General features: G+C 34.0%; 1 protein-coding gene across 3 annotated transcripts in view; it reads left to right on the forward strand.

Annotated features, from left to right (window-relative positions):
- The first annotated feature begins 674 nt into the window (after window positions 1-674).
- The window catches only part of Ets98B (DNA-binding protein Ets98B), a 32,223-nt gene continuing 10,992 nt past the window's right edge, over window positions 675-21,905 (forward strand). Inside the window, exon 1 of one of the 3 annotated variants that reach the window (XM_014241406.3) lies at window positions 675-2,276. In XM_014241406.3, coding sequence (XP_014096881.3) covers window positions 2,232-2,276 — 45 coding nt within the window. In that variant the 5' untranslated portion in view covers window positions 675-2,231. Of the gene's footprint in view, window positions 2,277-21,261; window positions 21,793-21,905 lie in introns of those variants that run through there. The other 2 variants (XM_036361282.2, XM_036361283.2) reach the window with 2 other exon arrangements.

Consider the following 21,905-nt stretch of genomic DNA (forward strand, 5'->3'; position numbering starts at 1 on the left):
AGGCCAGAACGCTCTCACTGGAATACGGTTCACACCAGAATTGGCTTGATTCAGCAGGCATATAATTTATTGTATAAGATTATAGCTTAAAATGGGCAATACTTTAAGTAGTACTATTGTACATATTTTTCTTAAATAAACGTTCAAATTGTGAAAAAACCACATGAAATCAGTAGATTTACGGAGTGCTAAATATTCTTGAAATAGTTTTTATTTCCGTATGTATATATTAATTATATCTGGATTATTTTGCCGATGCGATCGAAATAACAAATATGCAGTCTCAATTGGCAACATTACTAGCAATACAGGCTTCTAGACATCATCTATTGCCTGTCGAGATGCACCGTTATGAAAAGCCAAGTGCGAATGGCAAGAAATAACGATCAAAAGCTCCGCACCACACGCTGGTTGCTTTGATACTGAAACCAACTAAGAGTTGTCGAAAGCGCTGGCGTGCTAGCGGCGTGTTTTGCTAACTATACACTTGATTAGCCAGCAGCCACTACTATGAATACATAGATTTACTTGTGTATATGCGCATGTGTGTGCAGGTTTAGTGTTGGTAACATGCGCAACGCCAACTTTATTTACAAAACGCACTCAACAACACTCTTTGCACAAAACCAGTTTGGCAATAAAAGCTTCCACTTTCAATTGGAATGAGGTAAGACATGCGATCTTACAAATCTCAGCGAACACATTTGAGCGAAAAGGCAAGGCGAACGGTTGGGCTACGCGAAACCGAGCGGTTTACAAATTAAAGAAACTGAAAAAGTAACAAAATATTTATACAAAAAAGCGTGAAAAAAATTTCAAAAATATTAATTTGCATATTTCGACGCTAAGTGGAGACACGATCAACGAAAAATAGAAAGGCAACAATGTAAAAAATAAAAATAAAAAATAATTGTTATTATGTTTGAAATAAAACTGGTAATTTAAATTTAAAACATTTTAAAAAGTTTATAGACAGCGAGCGACAAGTGATCGACGCAGAGCGTGTGCGCTAAAAATAAACAAACATTTCTATTTTGTTTGAGTCCTCGGTTTGGCAAGAAATTCAGCGGTGAATTATGCGTGCGCAAACAAAAGCAATAAATAATTTGAAAATATAATTAATAAAAAATACTAATCAAAAGTATATTTAAATGTTAAAATTGAGAAAAAAGTCAACTGAAGAAGCGACAAAACGGAGATAAGAGAATACACTTCCAAGTCGGCGTTGTTTTGTTCGAGCCAGTGTGCGTGTGCGGTGTGTGTGTGTGCCATCATTACGAGCGTGAATCGTAACGCGCCCAAATAAGCTATCACTACAACAATAGCAACAACATATAGTTGACTTTTGCAACAATAATGCGATTAACTAGAGCGAGTTGCGCAAGTGATAATTGAAACACCAAATAAAAACTATTAAAAAAATATAAACAAACATAAAAATAAGTTATAATAATAATAGCAAAAAAACAGCAACATATGAACGCCATACAGTAAACAGCTAGGAATAAGCAAAAATACAAAACAGTAAATAATCATATTTTGCTATCAAGTAGCAACAACGCGCTGTACTTTTTCAAACACGAGAGTAAAAAAATTAAAATTCGAAAATTACTTCGCTAATGCTGTGCCGAAATCGCAAATAATCTTTATCAGCAAAGAATATGCGCGGCAGCTATAACGGCCGCACGTCGTAAGCCAGCTCACAAAATATTGAAAAATTATCAAACAATTTTTGTTGCTTATATTTGTTATTTTTGTATAGCAAAACATTAATGAAAACGAACCGAGCTAGCAAACACTTCGCACGCACACTGCCGCCACTGATAGCGAATGAGCGACCGCAGCGCACGACGCATGCGCCTAGTCACATAGCAGCCAAACGCAGATAACGCCTGCCAATAACAACGGCAAACACAAATGCATTGCCATTCTCGCATTGTACATACAATAAACACAAATAATTAGATAAAGATATATATATATGCCATATATTTGAATCGGTCAATTGAAATACACCCAACCGTCGCAGCCGATTTGGACCACAACGGTATCCCTGCTGCTAGCAGCTCCACTCCGCAGTTCAGCGTTCGTTTGATAGTGGGCACATAAAGTAGTCGAATGCAAGGTCACTCATAGCGCTACGACACTCAAACTGCCGCGACAGGCAACGAAATTGATACCAAAATAACAACAAACAAATTAATCGAAATCTTCACGAGAACGCTGAAAGTATGGAGGGCGAGAAAATGTCCACGTTCTATTCGAGTTCGACTAAGGTAAGTCATGTCTATAAATATATAGTAAGCAAACCTCGAACAGTATTCTCGTGTGCGCTGTATTTTTTATTTTAATTTTTTTTTTAATTTGTTAGCAATTAGATTTTGAAAATATTATACCGACTATCAAATTGAGTTGGAAAACAAATTATTATATATTTTAAGAAGATTTGTTTGTCTACGTGATCTTGTGCTTTTGCTGATAAGCCCTGCTGTTAGGTATGCCAACGCCTTATCACTTGTCTGGATGTCAAATCTTGACACTTCTCATATAAAAATATTATATATATTATAAATATTCAATGAAAAGTAAACGATCTATATTTCTATATATTTATATATACTTATATATATATTATATGTCTATATATATATACATATATATACCTGTGGGTAAGGTGATGACATCAGTTTGAGCCGAGGCATCACAACTTTTTGGTGGGTCGTAAGTTCAAAACACATACGAATTCAATTAAAAATTAATACTTTCAAGTATTGTGCTATAAGAGTTATAGTATCAAAGTATTCAAACTCAAAATTCCAAAAACAATGTAGATAACTTCTCTTGAGCAATTTCCTAATTTTGACAGTTCTATCTACTAGAATATGGGTAGAAGTATTCGACAATATGAACACGACGACTCAATTAGATAGATAGACGATATTCCTTCGTAAAGTGTACTCGCGCAATTGCAAATGCGTTTGTTATGGAGGAGGTTATTTTCAAGAGAAATATTTGACTGATTTTCTTGACTCTTTTTGTATTTGTTATTTATGACTAGTGGTTTCTTAACCCACAACAGTTTTTTTCTGCATTAACAACGCCATTGCATAAAACCATATACTAAAGATATGGGCGTGGAAAAATATTATGTTCAGTTTAAAGTTCGTTTGGACATCCGATAGAATTCACCACAAAAACTTACATAAATTTATATTAAAAATATATATTACAAATTTTCAACATTAATAGTAGATATCTGAGTTAAAGAGTTGATTTTTTTACTACATATATTTATATATGTACATATATTTGCAATACAAAAGAAATTTTTTTTTCTTATTTGCTTTTATAATTTGTCATTTAAACATTTGAAGTTTTTTTTTTTAAATACTTTTAGTTTTTTCCCATAATAAACGCATTTTCTAAAATTATCTCTCGCCGAAAAGCTCCACTGATTCGCACTAAAATGTATTCGAATTTTTTTCTTATTTTACAAATTTATAATGCATAAAGATCGGAATGGATTTTGCCCTTACTATTTCACTTTTTGCAATAATGGTGGCCGTTTGCAAAACCCTTTTAGGGAACCTATTCCTTTTTTGACTAAAATATGCAAAAAATTGTTTATAACAAATTAAATATGCCATATTAAAAAGTGTCTGTCTCTAGTGTACCTCTAAATAATATAAATCCAAATAGGCTGTCTAATATTTATCAACCAGTAAAAATGAATTGGGTCAGTTTTGTGTCCGTCCTTTTCCAATTCATAAACTAGGGCAAAGTTTTTTTTAAGATTTTTAGAACGACCCAAGGCGAGGTGAAATCCGGGTGATTGTCTGTCCGTCCATCCGTCCGTTTGGCTGTACAAGCTGTAGCTTGTGTAAAAATTTAAATATCTTGATAAAACTTGGTACACATATTTCTGGGCGCCGTAAAATGGTTGCTACTGCAGATGAGCATAAATCACAAAAAGCCATTAATCGAAAGCCAATAAATTGCGATAACTAAGCTCCAAAATAAGCGATAAGACTGATTCTGCTGTTTAAAAACTTGTTTAAAAGTGGGCGTGGTCTCTCTAATAAGTTTAATGTGCATATCTTCTAAACCGCTTAAGCTATAATAACCAAGTTCACTCAGGACAAATATTTATAGCACCCCTATCGACAGTATGAAAATTGGTGATAACCCCGCTCACTCCCCCTATAACGGTTTTGATTAAAACTACTAAAAATGCGATAACTCATAAAATATACGAGTCAGTGACGTTGAATTTACACAAAAAATTGTTCAATTAAGGAGCAAAAACAAAAATTGAACAAGGATCGTGACTCCGGCCACCTTTAAGGGTAACCTACGTCTACTTCCCATATAACACAATTTTATATTCCATCCTCCATTCTCTCACTTCCTAGTATGCAAATTAAGCAAAAATTTATGTATCGGAATAAAGATGGGCACGAGTAATGCCCTTAAAGTATACCACCTTATGACCAACATTTTTCCAAATCGAACGAAGACTTTTCAAGCCCTTGGTACCGCATATGTGAACCCCAATACATAAAATGGACTTTTTACCGTAAATATCATTTACTGTGTGAGATATATCATTTAAATTCAGAGAGAACCTTTTACCTATAATAGTTTGCGTGTGTTTCAAAAATTGGTTGAATCGGGTGCATACTTCTCTTAGCCCCCATATACCTAAAATAAAGAATTTTGAACTTTCGGTTGACTTTATACCATATATTATATGATTTTTGTTATTCGAACAAGTTTTATGGCAAATATCGGTCAGTGAGTATTATTTATACATATATAAAATTGCTTTAAAATATGATCTCGAGTATACCTGAGCAATGGCACAATTAATACAATGAGCCGGCAACTTTCTTTATCGCCAATATACTCCATAAAATGATTTCCGTCTTTCTACCTGTCTTTTAACCGTTTAGTTTGGTCACAATGTGTGATATTTTAGTGAAATTAAGTGGACAAGTTTTTTTTTTTAATTATGTGGTTTAGCGCTGAATTGGTCTATACCTTGGTCTATACCTCATGTCCCTAATATAATGAATTCCGATCCTCTGGTTGACGTTTTCCACATCAACTTAATATATTAAATTTAACCGCTTCGGTCAAGTTAACATCACATACACACATTTGCCCATCCTTATTTGTTCTGCTTAAGATTACCTCAAATCCAAAAACCAAAACAAAATTTTTAGTACAGTAACTGAATACAGGCAGTTAACGAAAGCCAAGTCAAAATTTTGATTTTCAAAAATCGAAATTATTATCAAACATCTTATTTCTACGATTATTACCTAACAAATATATCCAAGAAGATCGTGTGCAATTGCAAGTCGATCGGTGCAGCCGTTTCGAAGACCGACTCTGAAAACAGAGTTTCGACATAAAGCTTTTAAAGTATTTAGAGCCGATTAACTTATCTTTAATTATTTTGTGTTGAATGTTTTATATCGGAATTTGGAATTAGAGCTCTAAGTCAAGGGTGCAAGCTGGTAACCAATTTTTTAAAGTATATTTTTATTAACATATTTTTGGTTTAATGAACTCGTATTCATAATTGTATTTTCTTCTTTGCATGCACAACAACAAACAATACTTTTTCTATGTATTATATATACATATATCTATATATACATATATCCATATGGTATACAAATATGTGTCGTATTTACTCCTATTAAGCGCGCAGCCAATACATTCGCATTTTAGTGTTCTAAATCCACAATTACTGCTTCGTGTGCAGGTGTTTGTGTGCTTGTTGCAATGCTAAGATTTTTACGCCATAATTTTATGCTGCATTTTATTGAACAAGGGAGAGTCCACATAGGTAGAAATATGGATCACTAGCATTAGAAAGCAAAATTCATGGCATTCATTACGCAGAAAACATCGACAACAACAATCGACAGCAATCAGCAACTAAGTAATGTAGTAAGCAGTAAGTGAATCAAAAGTTAGTGAATGCCTCGAATGTAGTGCAGAGCGAAAATTCTGTTAATGACAAAAAAGGTGATTGGTGGAAAATAGAAATTTATTTATTTTTAACCCGGTGATAGAAGTGCACACACACACACACACACACGCATACGCATGCGTAAAAGCAACGACAATATTTATGCATTTAGTTACTCAAGCTTACAGATGAGCGTTTTTTGCCAGCGCCTCTGCAACCATTTAGATCAACAGCTACCGGAATGGTGGAGTGTGAGAGGCAACTGAGGCGACTATGCTTGGCAGATGGAAAACTATTTTTAATTATAGCCAACTTTCAATCTACTAAATACCAAAGCAACAGCCGCCGAACAAGCAAGCAGCCAGCTAACAGCTGTGTGTGTGTGTGTGTGCGGTTGTGCTGCCGCAATGCCGCATAATAATAGCAAGTGCATTAGTAAACGGGCAACAACAGAAAGATTCTAACAATTAGCAAATTCTGGGAAATGACATTTTCACTTTGCCGCTGCTGACGCTGTTGTAGCACACATCTAGCCAACTTGTGTTGCTGTGATTGTGGCGGCGTTGCACCACTGGAGCGCACGCTGCGACAGCTGGCGTCGCGGCCGACAGAAAGCGGCTACATTCCTCATCTTCTTATAAAATGCATGTTTTTGTGCCCGCAAGAGCTGCGGCTCAGCGCTGCCACACCGCCAATATAAGCGACACTTTGCAGACCTACTTAAGATATTCTCGTTTCTCAAAGTACAAAGGCGACAAAAACTTGAATTGGCCATTTGTGATTGATTTGCTGATGATCATCATGATTTGCTGATTTAGCGCGCCGCGCTGCGCCACCCCGCTTACTAGAGCTGAGGCTGGCGCTATTTCTGTAACTAGCTACTATTGCCGCGCTCCCCCACTCACCGCACCAGTGCGCTGTTTAGCGGTGTTGGCGCGCAAATGCCTAAACGGTCTGACACTTGGCCGTCAATGTCACCGATCGCACAGTTTGCCGTTGTAACTAGCAACTCGTACCTACCAGCAGCATACAAACATACATACTTGCCTCATAGAATGTCATTTGCACAGCGCTGGACCCTCAGCAAGAGTTTTGCTTTTTATTTATTTTCATTTTATTGCTTGGGTTACTTTTCTCATTCTATGCTGCTGTTGCTGTCGGCGGCGCTGCTGGCCACAAGCATGCTGGTGTTAACTATGTCGTCCATCCGTGGACCAACTATGCAAGTGCGAGCATATAGGCAGTCCGGCCTCGACAGCTAAAGGCCTGTTGGCAGCTGTGCCTCGGACGCGGTCGGCACGCGGGCGGCAACAGCGGGCGTCTGTATTATGGGGTGAAAATCGCTCATTATGGCAGTAATAAAATAAATACTGTCCGTAATTATCAAAGTGTGTACTCAACATGTATGCATGTATGTGTGCGTGTGTGTACGTTGCCATCAATGCGGAGAAATGTTATGGAATGCATGGCAAAAATAACAAAAACCAAATGGAAATTCAATGACATAAATACTTATAGGTTCTTAGGTGGCGACATTAATGTTTGGCAAACACAACAAAAGCAACAACAACAGAACGTTTGTGGTATTTATTTATACTGTTTTTTACTATTGCAGTCTTAACTGCTTACTTTTACAGGCCTAAAAGCGCTAGCGTGCGTCCACCTATTAAGAATGGCTATAATTTGAGTGGTGTACTCATTTTGATTTTTAGAAATTAGATAGCGGGAGAATTTGTGTTGCAATAAGCGTTCTTAAGGTATAATAACACATATGGTTACGTATTTAAAAAAACGTATTTACCTTCAATATATGCCTAAAGTTTTTGAGTAATTGATTCCTAGACAGCACTCGGTAATACATATTTGCCACAATACTTGGGGCTTCTCCTATGTTTTATGCACTTTTTCTCATTCGCACTGTGTTGCCCTTTTTTCTTATAAATTTATTCCCTTAAAAGAGAATACAAGGGAATACATTTGACTCTTTTCTCTTTTAAGGGGTTATATTCACATACAAATCCAAAAATATATTTTTTCGCGATTTTTCTTTTTTGTTTTGCAGAGGCATTTTATTTAATAAATACATAAAAATACGGTACATTTATAGAATTTGATATACTTTAATAATCGGTGTTTGATTTTGAAAAATATTGGAATCCCTTGAGGATTCTCTAGGAGGTTCTTCGGAAACAAGTGCCTGGCGGTGAGGAAGATTTTCTGTTCAAAATTACCTAAAATCCAAAAACAAAAAAAAACAAAAACATATTATTACAATGAGTGAATACAATGTTTGAAGAATTAGCGAATGTATTGATTTTTGAAAAAGGGGTTTTTTGTGTAAAAAATGTGCACTTCAGAGCAAAATCGTATATGTTGAAAAGCTAACAGGTTGAAAAAATTTATAATTTTTCGGATTTGTTTCTTAAGATTAGACTCATAAAATATTTCAAATATATGTACCTATAGCAGTAATACAAAAATATAAATTGGTTCTTGTAATTTTCTCAAACTCTTAATTATTTTATAATAAAATCACAATAGATTTTTTTTCATATTATTTTTTTCTAATAAAATTATTCACGTTTTTCCCTTCTTTGGAAATGGTGTGTTAGCAACACCGTTTTTAAGAAATATGAATAATTTCTCTTTGCCTAAAAAGAGTATGAGAACTCTGGAACTGAAAATGTCTGAATTCTTAACATTATTTATGTGATTTCTTAAAAGGTTTAGAAAGGTTATGGGGGAAATTATTGCAAAAATGGGCTGCGACAAAAGATTTAAAAGATCTCTTGTAAAGCTCCCGCTTTATAGAAGTTGGCATTTATTCCATATTTTCTCTTCGAGGCAAGTGTCTAATCTACTAATTCAAATGCAAAATGTTGATGTTAGTCATACTGTTTATTTGGATTAGCTCGTTTGAGAACCACAAACATGCTACGAAAGTCAGAACTTCCATAAAGAAATTTTCGTATCCCATGGGAAATAACGAAATTTATCAGATTTTGAACTAAATAAGAAGAGGCGCAACTTTTATAAACGAAAGATATTTCAGGCCCCTACAGCTTTGCAGACAGTTCAGTAAGAGGTTTAAGTGCAAATTCACTTTTGCTTTTTCAACAATTTGTAGCAAATGTCTTGAAAATATTCAACAATTTGGTATTCTTACCAATTTTGACTAACTCTGAATGACTGACAAGAGCCAGAATTACATTTTAGATGAACAATAAAATTAGAAACCTCATATTTCATAATCTTAGATATAGCTAAACTAGGGTTAGACTTCTACTCAAGTTGTTTATTAAACGCAAGGACCTTTAAACAGAAGGACCTTTATATTCCATATGAATTTTCAATATTCATTTTTTGTAGCATTTTGGTCAAATGTCAACAGTTATAAATTTATAACAAAAAAAAAAAAAACACTGTCAAAATGAAGCATGTGGCAATCTGTTACTGCATTTTGTTGCAAACTTCGTGCGACACAATTCAATATACACACACTTACATATAAACACACACAAGTGGTGGACCCAGCTATATGCGCGATTGTCTTGATTTTGAAATCGCAAAAGGTCGTCGCTTAATTGAGATTAATATTTTATCAAGTTTCAAGTCACGATTGTGCGTTGCTACCCGCCACACAGGCATACATCGCCGACATCATAACAACTTTACAAACACTTTGTTGTTGTTTTTGTTGACTTAAATAGCTGAAGTGCTTTGATTCTAAAATGTTTGCATAATTCGAAACAATATGTATATAAGTTTCTTATTATTTTGTGACAGATCCAACGGCACAACCCACGCATACGCAGCTACCAGCCGCGGCAGTGACACTCTTCGTCACTCTTTGCTGTCGCGCCAACACCGTGCCCACGGCTTTAATTAATTAAGCCGCGCGCGGCAATGTAAGTTAGCTACGACATGCCTGCGGCATTTCTTGTAATGCGATTATTTCAGATTATTGCAGAAACGTGCCACACGGACTTAGCGAAACTAACACTCACACACACGCTTCGCGAATAGCTACAGCGCTTTGCAGAGGCACATCATAGAGTTTGCATTCAAATGATCTTCTGTAGAACAAATTGAGATTTAGTGGTAAGGACTGTTGCACACTTGCCATAAGACAAAAACGCTTCAGCTTGCAACTACTCGTGCATCTACAAGCGCGAATTGCCGCAATTGCAATGCGACTATAAATTAATATAATTTTAATTTTTATTTAAATGCATGCATTCTTTGTTTGCTACCAGCTCGCTGCCACTGCAACAGGCACAGCCAACAACTGGCCGCCACAGCAGCAGCCAAGGCCAACTGGTTGCAGGCCGAGCGCAACCTGATGGCTATCACTTTGGTGTGCGGCTCGTGCGATTTGCAGCTAATCTAAATGCATAAATATCTATGGGGTGGTTCAAGTGCAAGAGATTTTTCGGCATACTTTATTAATACTAACCAAAAAGTAAAAAAAAAAATCTAACATAAGATCGATCCTGAAAGTCTATTAAATCATTATACGAAGCCAAATGGAGCTAAAAAATTTGTGTAAACAAGTTCGTAAGGATTCGCAATGTAGTAAATTGTCAGGGACTTTGTTTTAACGACAATTAACAATTGCAGAGGCTTTTATCTGGATGTCTCAGCCGGATTTCGCCCTTATTGTTTACATTGAAACTGAATTCCTACCGAAAACATTCCACTATCTAATATCATTACTTATAGCCAATATATATTTCTGCTGTGTGAGTTGACAGACCCTGGCTACACATGTGGGTATATTCTAGTTAGGTAAAAGCGACTGACGTCGAACTGATACTTTGAATTCTCTATTTGGTTTCATGCGTCGACTTTAACTTTAAGCTGAAATATGCTTCTTTTGTTAAGAGACCTTATTGATAGCCTCGAAACAGAAAAAAATATATAATCTGACCCTTCATACGGCATAACTCACTCACAGATAACGAACTAGATGTGCGTTAATTAATATGAAAACTCATCCGAATGAAAATATAAATCATTAGCTCAATGAACTTTTTCCAGTGCATTTATTTCCAAAGTAGAACTGGTCTTATCTAAAAACTGAAGAAACCTACCACTTAAATAATATATCCCCAAACTCTCTGGTATCGAATTTAACTTATTGACTTTGTTTCTGTTTTCTCATGTTAAATATTTGACCAAATAGCAGAGCGAGCAAACAGAAATATGGTGTATCGAACACGTCAATGTCAATTGCGCATGATGCTCGATAAATATGATATATTATATTTCTAATAAGTGTTTTAACGCAAAGTGTTAGGGAACTACGACCACTACGTCAATATACAGTTGTCAAATCAAACTGTTGGTGCACCCTGTATATACTCACATATTAATTTATCACGATTAGATGGCATATAAAAGCCGTCTAGTGAAATACAAGCTTATTTGCTTAGAAAAATTTAAGTTTACACCAGTCTGTACCGCCATGTCGTTAATTTTTCCCCCGCTCTATTCTAATATGCAATTCAAATTCATAATATTAACATATACTCGCATAAATAAACGAGTCTATTGCAATATGTAGATAAAAGCGTTCGCAACTGACACTGAAATGTTTGATTGAGCGTTGCAGGAGCGGTTCAGCGTCGCCAAAGGGAGCGGCGTACGATGCACTCAATGTAATTACCAAGCTAACTGTGAACTCAGCTTAATTGCAAATGTAAATTTAGAATAAAAGATTTGAAAATCAATACTAATTGAACACTTCGTGCCGGTTTTATTACTTCACGCTACATTTCCATTACCAAAGGCAATAAAAGGTACAAAAAGTGGAAAAAAATCGACAGCAAAAACAAGACTTGTAAATTTGTACAGGTTCTCTCTGCAACGCTGCTACTTCTACGGTACCAGTTGCTTGTAGCTGTTCAAGGTTGAATTATAAATACAAATCAAGTTGAGTCTAATAATTCTTTGTTCAGCGGTGACTGACAAACGCCAAACGCCAAATGGCAAGAGGCAAAAGGCAAACGCTGCTAACCGTTCGGTATTACTTTGGCGCACCGCGGCCGATGGGGTGGGCTGGGTCAGTTGCCACTGCGCAGAACGTAGAAAAAACCAACTCAGCACACATACACACACACAGGCACAAATACACAAAGTAATAAACAAGCATTAAAATTATAACAAATTGGTGCGCACAACAACTAACAGCAGCAACAAAAACAACAACAACGCCAGCACCATTTGAATATGTAAGAAGAACAAATGCAAATAATCTTTCATTTATATTTATGTATGTGGATCACTGGCGAACGTTATAAGCCAAGCATGAAAACAAGTTGGCGCACACACACACTTACACAAACCCATGTGTAAATAAACACTTGTGTGTTCTTACATAACAAAATGGTGTTGGAATTATTTTTGTTTTATTTTTATTTTTATTATTATGTTTATTTTTTGGTATTTATTTATATCTTGTCTTTTATATTGATTTTATATTCACACAGATCGCTGGTTAGCGCGTACAAACCCATTTATTTGATCGTGCGCAAGCGCTTGATTTTGTTATGCTCGTACTTTTTATTTGTGTCATTTTTACACATTGTTACTGTTGTTGCTGCTTACTTGCTGTTGTGTGTTGTTGTTGGTGGTGGGTGTCTTAAAAAACTGGATTTCATAATAGCTATGTTCTGATCACACACACATACCTCCATATGTACAATAATATAAAGATACATATGGATATTCGTTAGTATGTATTTGCGAGCTTAAGTACGTACAGCTGTGCTACGAGAAATAAAGCTGCTGTAAGCTATATGTACTTCGAAAAAATATAATAATTGCATAAGAATTTTTTTGTACAAAAATCTTTGGTTAACTCCAAAAATAAAAGCGATTTTCATATTCCAGTTAAGATATTAATGGTTCGTGTAGATATCGATGTATAGGCTCTTGATTTCCATGTAATTTTTTAAATACTTCTCATTTGATACGTATATTTTAGTATTAAATCTACAATTTTAATTAAATATTTCAAACAGCTGGCAACCTGCTTCAAACCATATTGCCAATAGTAGTCTTTCTCAAACCCGTTTATTTTGATGCCCTAATTGTAATATTTCTTTAATTAATTACATTTATTCAAAAAAATGACAAATAGGTGGCAACGCTACTCAATTTTTTTTCAATTGTAAACTTCTTTTGACCTCTGCGGATTGATAACCTTACTTTTTAATTTGTTTCTGTTATAAATTTTATAAATTATATTTTTTTTTGATTCAGAAATGGTAGCAATGCTCACCAAATTTTGTTTTTCAGCTGTAAGCTTTTTTGAGCTTCTTTAGATTAAAACCCATACGGTCTAAACTCGATTTTCAAGTCAAATCTGATCAAAAAAATGTAAATTTAAATTTAATATGTAACTCTTCTTAAAAAAATTTTCCAATCCAAGCGGTTGCAAACCTCTTTGTATTTATGCCCATATACTCGTATTTCTAACTTGTTTTTCTTATAAATTTTAAATAATAAATAAATATTCTGAATCAAATCTTTTACTTGGCAACCCTCCCCGGAAATGTGTTCAACTGTAAGCAATTTTAAACTATTTTAGGCTGAACCTATTTTTTTATAAACATAAATAACTCAAAAATTCAATCAACTGTGTGAAGTTTATAATTCGAAAAAGGTGGCAACCCTTACATAAAATATTTTCCATTACAAGTTTTTCTAAGCCTTTACAGTTTAGATATTTCCCTATTTTCTAGTTTTTTGTTATTTGGCTTTTTCAAGCAGGTGGCAACATACAAACTATTTAATATTAAACCATGAGAGCTATTTATATTTCAAAAATATATATAAATTTCCTCTGCCATTACAGTGACCACTATTTTAACGGTTTATACACAGGCAGCGTTGCGCTATACAATTTAATAATTTTATATCTAGAATATAAAATATCTCATATAGCTATTCTAGTACTCAACTGATTAATGTGTTTAAAACAAACGACTCATTTTCATTTCGGATTCAAAAAAAATTAGCAATTTAAATTAAGACAATGATTTTTTCATAAATTTCTAAATTTGCAAATTTGGAAAATCCTATAAATAATAAGCGTCATTCAATATTAATAACCCGAGTTGCGCTCCCTATTTTCTTCGACTGCATTGTTGGGATTTTGCTCTCAATTATAGTTGCATTCTTAATATACCTATTTCAGCCTCAGATACACACACTAATACGAATATGTTTAGTTGACTCTGAATTGATGAGAATTAATTGAGCAGTAGACTGTTGATGACTAACAAACGGTAAATAGTAATTGATTGCTAAATATATGTGCTCAGTTACACTCACGTAAAGGGATTTCCAGAAATAAAATGAATTCTGCGTTGCACGGTAGCCAAATTGAGTCCGTCGTAAATTTATCTTACAATAAAGTTAAAAATAGATTTTCCCCTCAGCGACGTTTTGATAAAAACCAATATCTCATTACTAGTCAAAACGGGAATTTTTCCAAATCAAATATCTTTTGGTATTTTGTGGAACTAAATAAATGCTGGAATCTTGGCGCATACATGCATATCTTTACATACCATATGTACTTTTGAGATATTCAAGTGGCATATTGTACTTTTCACGTTGATTTTTTGTGCATTATTGAATTGTTAGTTACGATATAAGTATACAAAAAGCAACGCTCTGTCACGAAAAATCATGGAAAAAATTAAGAAATTAAAAACAAAATTCTTAAACATACCATCAATAGAGGAACGGAGTGCAGAAGGCTTTGGAAATAGTAAAAAACGAAAGGAATGCATAGTAGGTTGAAACCCATTGGAAATGAATAATAAAATAACAAAAAATAAGGGAAAAATAATTTACGGGCGATCTAAGGTCGGGAAGAGGAGGGGCATGTATTAATTTTTAATACACGGTTTATCTCGATTTACGGCAAAACTACAAGCAATTTATAAAAAAGTTGTATGGCAAAGTAAGGAAAAGCCCTATAACTTTTATTTTTATCTTTTACAAAAAAAAAAATGCTTTCACAAAATTTAATGTAAACCTAGCTTCTAATGTTCCAAGCACGTTTATTTTTTTTTTTAATTTAAAACATTAAGAACATTTTTCCAACAACGCAAATTTTCATTAAAAATCGCACACGTCAAAATCAGTAGGCCTTATGTTATTGTATAAAAAATACATACAATACTATGATATATTACTATGGTAAAAAAAAAAAGAATCGCCACTTTTGTACTTCAAAATTGTAAAAATGTTGTAGATATTTTAAATAAAGTATTTATAACAAAACATGAAGACGTAAATTTTTAAAACTTTTTTATAAGAAAGTTGACACAATATTTTAAACATGAAAACTATTTACCGTTTCCATACCATTTTTATATGAAAAAATTGAGCTGCACATACTTTTATAAATATTTATTTATAATGTAAGCAGAAAGCATATTCGGAGTTTGAAAAAGTTGAAAATAACGAAATAAATTAAATCTATGTAACATGCTTGCCACTTTTTGACTTTTTGGACAAAAATTTTAAAATTAGGGTACATGGATTTAATTAATAAAAAATAATAAAATATGAAGAATCAATTATTATTTTTTTTTCATGTGGCAAATATTTCTAATTAATATTTAAAAAAAAACTCAGCCAATATTTCTCAAACATAATTTAGTGGTGGATAATAAATTTATTATAAATTTAAATCCAATTATCAAGACACTTCATTGTATTATCATTACAGATGATATTACTGGTTATTTATCAAAGTCATGCTTATCAAGGTTTAGCATTAGTTTTTACAAATAACTTATAAGGCACATACCAAACACAGCACTTTGCAACAACAACAAATTGCACACAATCCACCACATAATGGTAGCACTGATTTAATGCGCTGATAGGGAAAAATACTTAAATTCGAGTACTTAACTTGCGTCAGTTTATGATTGAGCATAAAGTTTTGCATACAAAATGAGTGCAATGCGCTACAAAATAATGATCGGTGCAAAAATAGCATAAGCACGTTGTCATGAAACGATGACGGGAACGCCGGCGTGAAGCGATGGCAGCGCAAAGCCAATTCAGTTAAACGCCCACAGAATTAGAAGTGCGCAAGCGGGCGTTTGTGAATATGCAAAAATCCATAAACAACAAAAACAATAAAGGCATTCACTTAGAACGCATTCAAATGCGCAGCAAGCAGTCGTGTGGCCGAGCGCACGGCGACTAGCACTGTCAACACGCATGCGCACGTGACGGCCGGAGCTGCGTTGTACTGGGCATTTGGCCAGCGATAGTAACGAGCAAGGCATAACCCTTCACCAGGCGTTGCAATGCCTGCTGGTACTTAGCAAATGTTTGTTTGCATTTGTATGTATTTGTGTTTGTGTACATATCAGCCGATGTCAGTGCATATTTCTGGCGAGTATGAAATGGTGTTTTCCTGCGGCCGCTGACATGCACATAAATTATCTGGACATTTGTGAGCTGTTTGTTCTTTATTTTATTACTATGTATAAAGTTATTTTGCCTTTTTACTTTTCTGCTACGTGTGTTTTGCCCCCCTCGGTCTTCGCTTAGGGCAACGCATAGCAGTCTGTTATGGTAGTGCTATTGTTATTGTTGTTATCTTTTTTTTCATTTTAAATGCTATGCGTCGTTTGCGTATATTGTGCAATGCTTTGAGCATATTTCATTTAAAATTGCCACTATCAAAGGCGTAGTAGCGATGATTCACGAGCGAAAAGACCAAAGACACTCGTCATGCAAAGACCTTCAAAAAAGAAAACAAAAGCAATTCACTTGAAGGCGCAATATAAAACTGGCATTAAACGACAAAAGAAAAACTATGCCATAACGCAACGCCCAAGAATGTGCATTATCATTTTTTTTTTTTGTATGCCTTAATATTTCTAACTTCAACTAAAATCGCGAATTTTTCTGCTTTTAGCATTTTCAATTACTAGATATGCTGTTTCTCAGTCAGGTTTCTAAAACCGCAAATGATCATCGAGTGCCGTTGGAATTAATGAATTTCAAATTAAAATCGAATATTTCAATTTCAACCAAAATCAATGAAATTTGCTTGGAGTTGAGCAAAGCAAACGAAAGACTTAAGCAACGAACCTGGTTGGCGCTGAGTGAGTGTGTGTTGCGATGGCGTTGTACTCCGCTTGTGAAGGAGAATGTAAAAGGAATTAATTTGCTGATTATGTGTATTATGAAAATTATAAACATATTTTGTGCTTCCTGTAGTGGGTGTGGTCTTTACATTCACTAGGAATTGTATACAATTATATACTGCAAAATATAGATAATATTAAATTGAAAAAGAAAATTGAATATAGAATAATTTTTAATTTTTAATAGATAATAAAATATATATTTCTTCAGTTAACATAAAAAAAAATATTGAATTGAATTTTTTTGAATAATTTTATTTTTAATTTTTTTAATTATTGTTTTACAATTTTACTTATTTGATATGTATGTACCCATACATATGTATTTATGTTTGCTCAAAGTTTTCTCATTGCCGATCATTTAAATTTTTAAAATATTTTAAAGACCTGAATAGGCTTTACTGCATTATTAGTATTCCAGTAAACATATAATAGTGAAATGTGGCAACCGTTCGCATAGATTCGAATACATCTAATACGACTAACAATATCTCTCTAAATAATATAAATACTAAATATAGTGTGAGCACGATATTTTTTTTCTCACACGAAACGATCACGATATTTATTACGGTAGAAATTAAAAAAAGCGGTATTTCAAAAAAGAATAACAGGGAGGCGTTTTATAATTATTAGTAGAGATGTTCCATAAAAGGTTCGTCTGAAAAAATATGTAACACAGAATTAAAAATTTTAAATATCATTTAATTCAAGAAAATTTATTTCTGCTAAATTATAAATTTGAATTAAAAATCGTTGTAAGTTTTACCAGGAACTAAAGTAAGTTAGCCCTAACAGATTTTTTAATAGTTTTTTATATTATTTTTATAAAATAAAATTTTTTTGTTAATGTTGCAATTTTTCATAAAAATAGCACCATACAAGGCTTAGTTGAGTCAATTAGCAATTTCCCATATACATTCGTATACAGTAGACTAAACAAACCGTCTTCATATAAGAACTGCTTCCCCACTTCATTAAGTTATAGTATGAAATACCATTTAACTACAATGTCATACGAACGTACCGCTATAAATTAATAGTGTTAACATTTTTTGTTTGCCCATTTAATGTAGTAAAAATATGCTTTTAGCATTCTTCCCGCCTTGTTCTGTTCGTGCCATATTGCGCACAAAATTAGATCACTGTGGAAATTCCAATGAACTTCCTGCTCTTTAATAAAATGCCCGCAAACAAACGCTGCGATTGTTTTGTTTGTGTGAAACAGAAAAACCAACGCGCCTCACGTTTTCCAAGTGTTCACACAATGGGACAACACGAAATATAAAATGTTCTAAATCTCTTCTAGTTAAGTTAACGTAACGAATTGCGGCAAGAGACAACTGTATCTAGCAATCAAGATATACTCGTAAACAATTGTGAGCCTTAACTCGGCATGTGAATAGCAAATCAATAGTGATTGTTGTTTTATTATTTTCATTTCTTAACTGTCATTCTTCTTTTTCTACTGCCTTTGCGCCCCGACACCTGTCAATGTTGCAGCTAATAAATTCTGAGTTCAACGCGCAAACGTCATAAATCGAATAGAAATATATATATTTTTTTTACGCGCGAACACAATACGTCTCATTGTACACAACAACATTGTGTGACGGGCAGAGGGATCGGGCTGTTTTGCTGGTGAAACGGTCATGTCGCAAAGTTATTTTTAGAAATTAAAATCAATTAATTTTCCCGCACAATTGACACATACTGCCAGGTTGTTGTTGTATAATACGCGGTTACACGATTTGTTGTTGTTTGTATTTGTTTTAATAACATGAAAGTAACAACAAAATAAAACAAATGGTACGGTTACAGGCACAGTTCATGGCATATTCAACGTATCTGCCCACATCAGTACTCCAATTACCAGCTGCCAGCAGCCAGCAGCCGCTGACGTGTTGTTGTAAAGTCCCAGCGTAAGCATTTTCCAAACTTTGGGTTATTCTACATTCCCCCATTTGTTGTTGTACTCGTATTTCTATAGCGTTTCATTTCAGTTTTTAATTTATTTTACTTATTTTCAATTTTTCAGTCAGCGTAGCACAATAAAAAATGTAATAACTTCGTGACTAGTTGGCATTTACATATTTATGTCTGCATTTTAATATACAACAAGCGTACAAACACATACACACATATACTCGTATGTATAGCATATGAAGTAAATTCGCGCATATAAATTTCAAACAATGTTCGAATAAAATAGCTACTGCCGTCGGCACTACATGCCATATATATGCATGTATGTATGTATCAGCATGTGTATAAGCAAAGGTACTCACGTATGCTTAGAACTTAGCTCGCTTACTTTTGCTGCTCACGCTTGATCGAGCTTGAGCGCAAACTGGCTTGGCGTTGGAAAACCCCGAATCAGTTTCAAAAATCGGCCGCTGGCAACTGCTAAACAAACACGAATGACAACAACAATAGCACAAAGTAAATAACGCACAGTGTGTGTATAACGGTCATAAAATGCAAAGCAATTTCAAATTTATAAAGTTCATAAGTAATACTGAATTTCGAAACATTACCTACATTATTTAATTATTGTACAATTATTTAATCGTAATCTTACTATTCATGATCATTACTGAAATTATAACAGAAATTAAACGTTATAATAATTTTCTTGATTACCACATTGAACATGAATTGTTATTATGTAATCATAATCGCGCAATACCTCATGATTACCATTTGTAAGAAGTAAATCTTTAATTATCTAAGTACAATAGATAATACCTTTAATAACAAGTTAATCTGTAATTAATTTATTACAATACTTTAATCATAATTATAATTTTTATGATTATTATTAGTAACAAGTACATCTTTAATTATTTAATTACAATATTGTAATCGAAATCATAACATTCATGATTACCATCAGTAACAAGTACATGTTTGATTATCTACATTACAATAATGCAATCGCAGTCCTAATTTTTATGATTACCATTAGTAACAAGTAAATCTTTAATTAGCTAAATACAATTAATGTAATCATAAACGTAATTTTCATAATTAGTATTCGTAATAAGTTAAACTTTTATTATGAAATTAAAATACTGTAATTGTAATCATATGTTTCATGATTACCATTAGTAACAAGCAAATCTTTAAATATCTAAATTACAAATTCTCATTTTAGTCATAATTTTCATGATTACGATTAGTATAATTTTCATATTGTTATTGTAGTTTTTGTAGCAGCAGAATTATGCCGAGTTGACAGTCTTTGGCCCGATAAAATCCGGGTCCGTTCCGGTTGCGTTCCGATTGCTACTGTCGTGGGAACGGCTATAATTTTCATGATTACCATTGGTTTTATACTTTAATTATCTAACTGCATTACTAACTACAATCGTAATCATAATTGTGATAATAATGATTACACTGAACAAATGACAAAGCAATATCGTTTAGGGAAACAAATATACTTGTAAGTGTATATAGAAAATTGGTATAAATCCGATCTACTGTGCAACGCGTTGAACATGCGTCTCAAGGCGCATATTAGCAGCGCAAAAAAGTAATTAAAATTTTAAATAGACACGTACATATACAAAATATAAAAAGAGAGAAAAATGTTTTTAATATCATCACAAACACATTCAGCCAACTTCAAATCGAAATAGTATCAATAAAATATACATATCAATAGTAGTAACAGCTCAGTTTTTAACTACGCGCTCAAGCTTATGCTATTCAGTGATTGAGCGCTTTTCCACGAATCTCTTAAGAACAAAGCGCACAGAATATTGAGCGGCGTTAATGGCATAAAAGTTAGCTAAAACGGCAAAACTAGTTCTAGCATGAAATGCAACTTTAGTAACACCAAGCTTTATTTTTTCGCTTTGCTCCACTGACGCGCGGAAATTCTAAAATACAAAGTTAATGAAGAACAGTTTGAGCGATTAGCAATACAGCTACGCTTTGGCTGGAGCTGAGAGCTTTAAGCGCATGCATTTGCGCTCACATTGCACCCTTACGTACAAACACAAGCTTAACATTTACGAGTGTTCGGGGCTCCGTGGCGCTGTCGTGTTTTTATACACACACGAACATTCGCGCGGGGTTGAGGGTTTTATCGCTTGGACGGGGGTGTTTTGAGTAACTCAAAATGTGGGCTTTCACAGCTTGCATAAATGCATTTTCGTTTGGGAATTTTCTCTGAGTCGCCTCACTTCAGATCGCACCCGATAGTTGTGGCGTCATACCATCCAACACGCAAACGTCTCGATTTGCATTGCTAAGCGTTTGGAAAATGGCAGCACTAAGTGAGGTAAATCATACGCTTTGGAGTTTGGCGCGGCGCAACAGAAATATTTAGTGCTGTTATAGAAGCTGTGGCGACTAGTTTCAGAATGACGCGCTTTGTTGACGGTATACTCAGCGGCATTCGCTCCGCCAAAGGCCACACTGTATGATTGATCTGATTTCGATGGAAACGTACGCGGAAGTCAAGGCTGTGGTTATCGCGCACCTTTGCTAATACAACACAATTTAAGTGGCTAGATAAAAAACGATTTCCTTTCAAAAACAAATATAGCAAATAGTTTCTTAAAAAAGTGAGTGTGCGTAACCGACGTATTCGTAAGGCGCTTTATAGTGAGTGCTTAAAAATTTTTTTTTATAAAAACTTAGAAAATTTTATTTCTAAAAAAATCGACCATTTGTACTTTTGTGAAGTATTCAACTAGAACACATTTTTTCTTCCGCTC

Source organism: Bactrocera oleae, chromosome 2 (assembly GCF_042242935.1).
Source record: "Bactrocera oleae isolate idBacOlea1 chromosome 2, idBacOlea1, whole genome shotgun sequence".
Classification (NCBI taxonomy): Eukaryota; Metazoa; Arthropoda; class Insecta; order Diptera; family Tephritidae; genus Bactrocera; species Bactrocera oleae.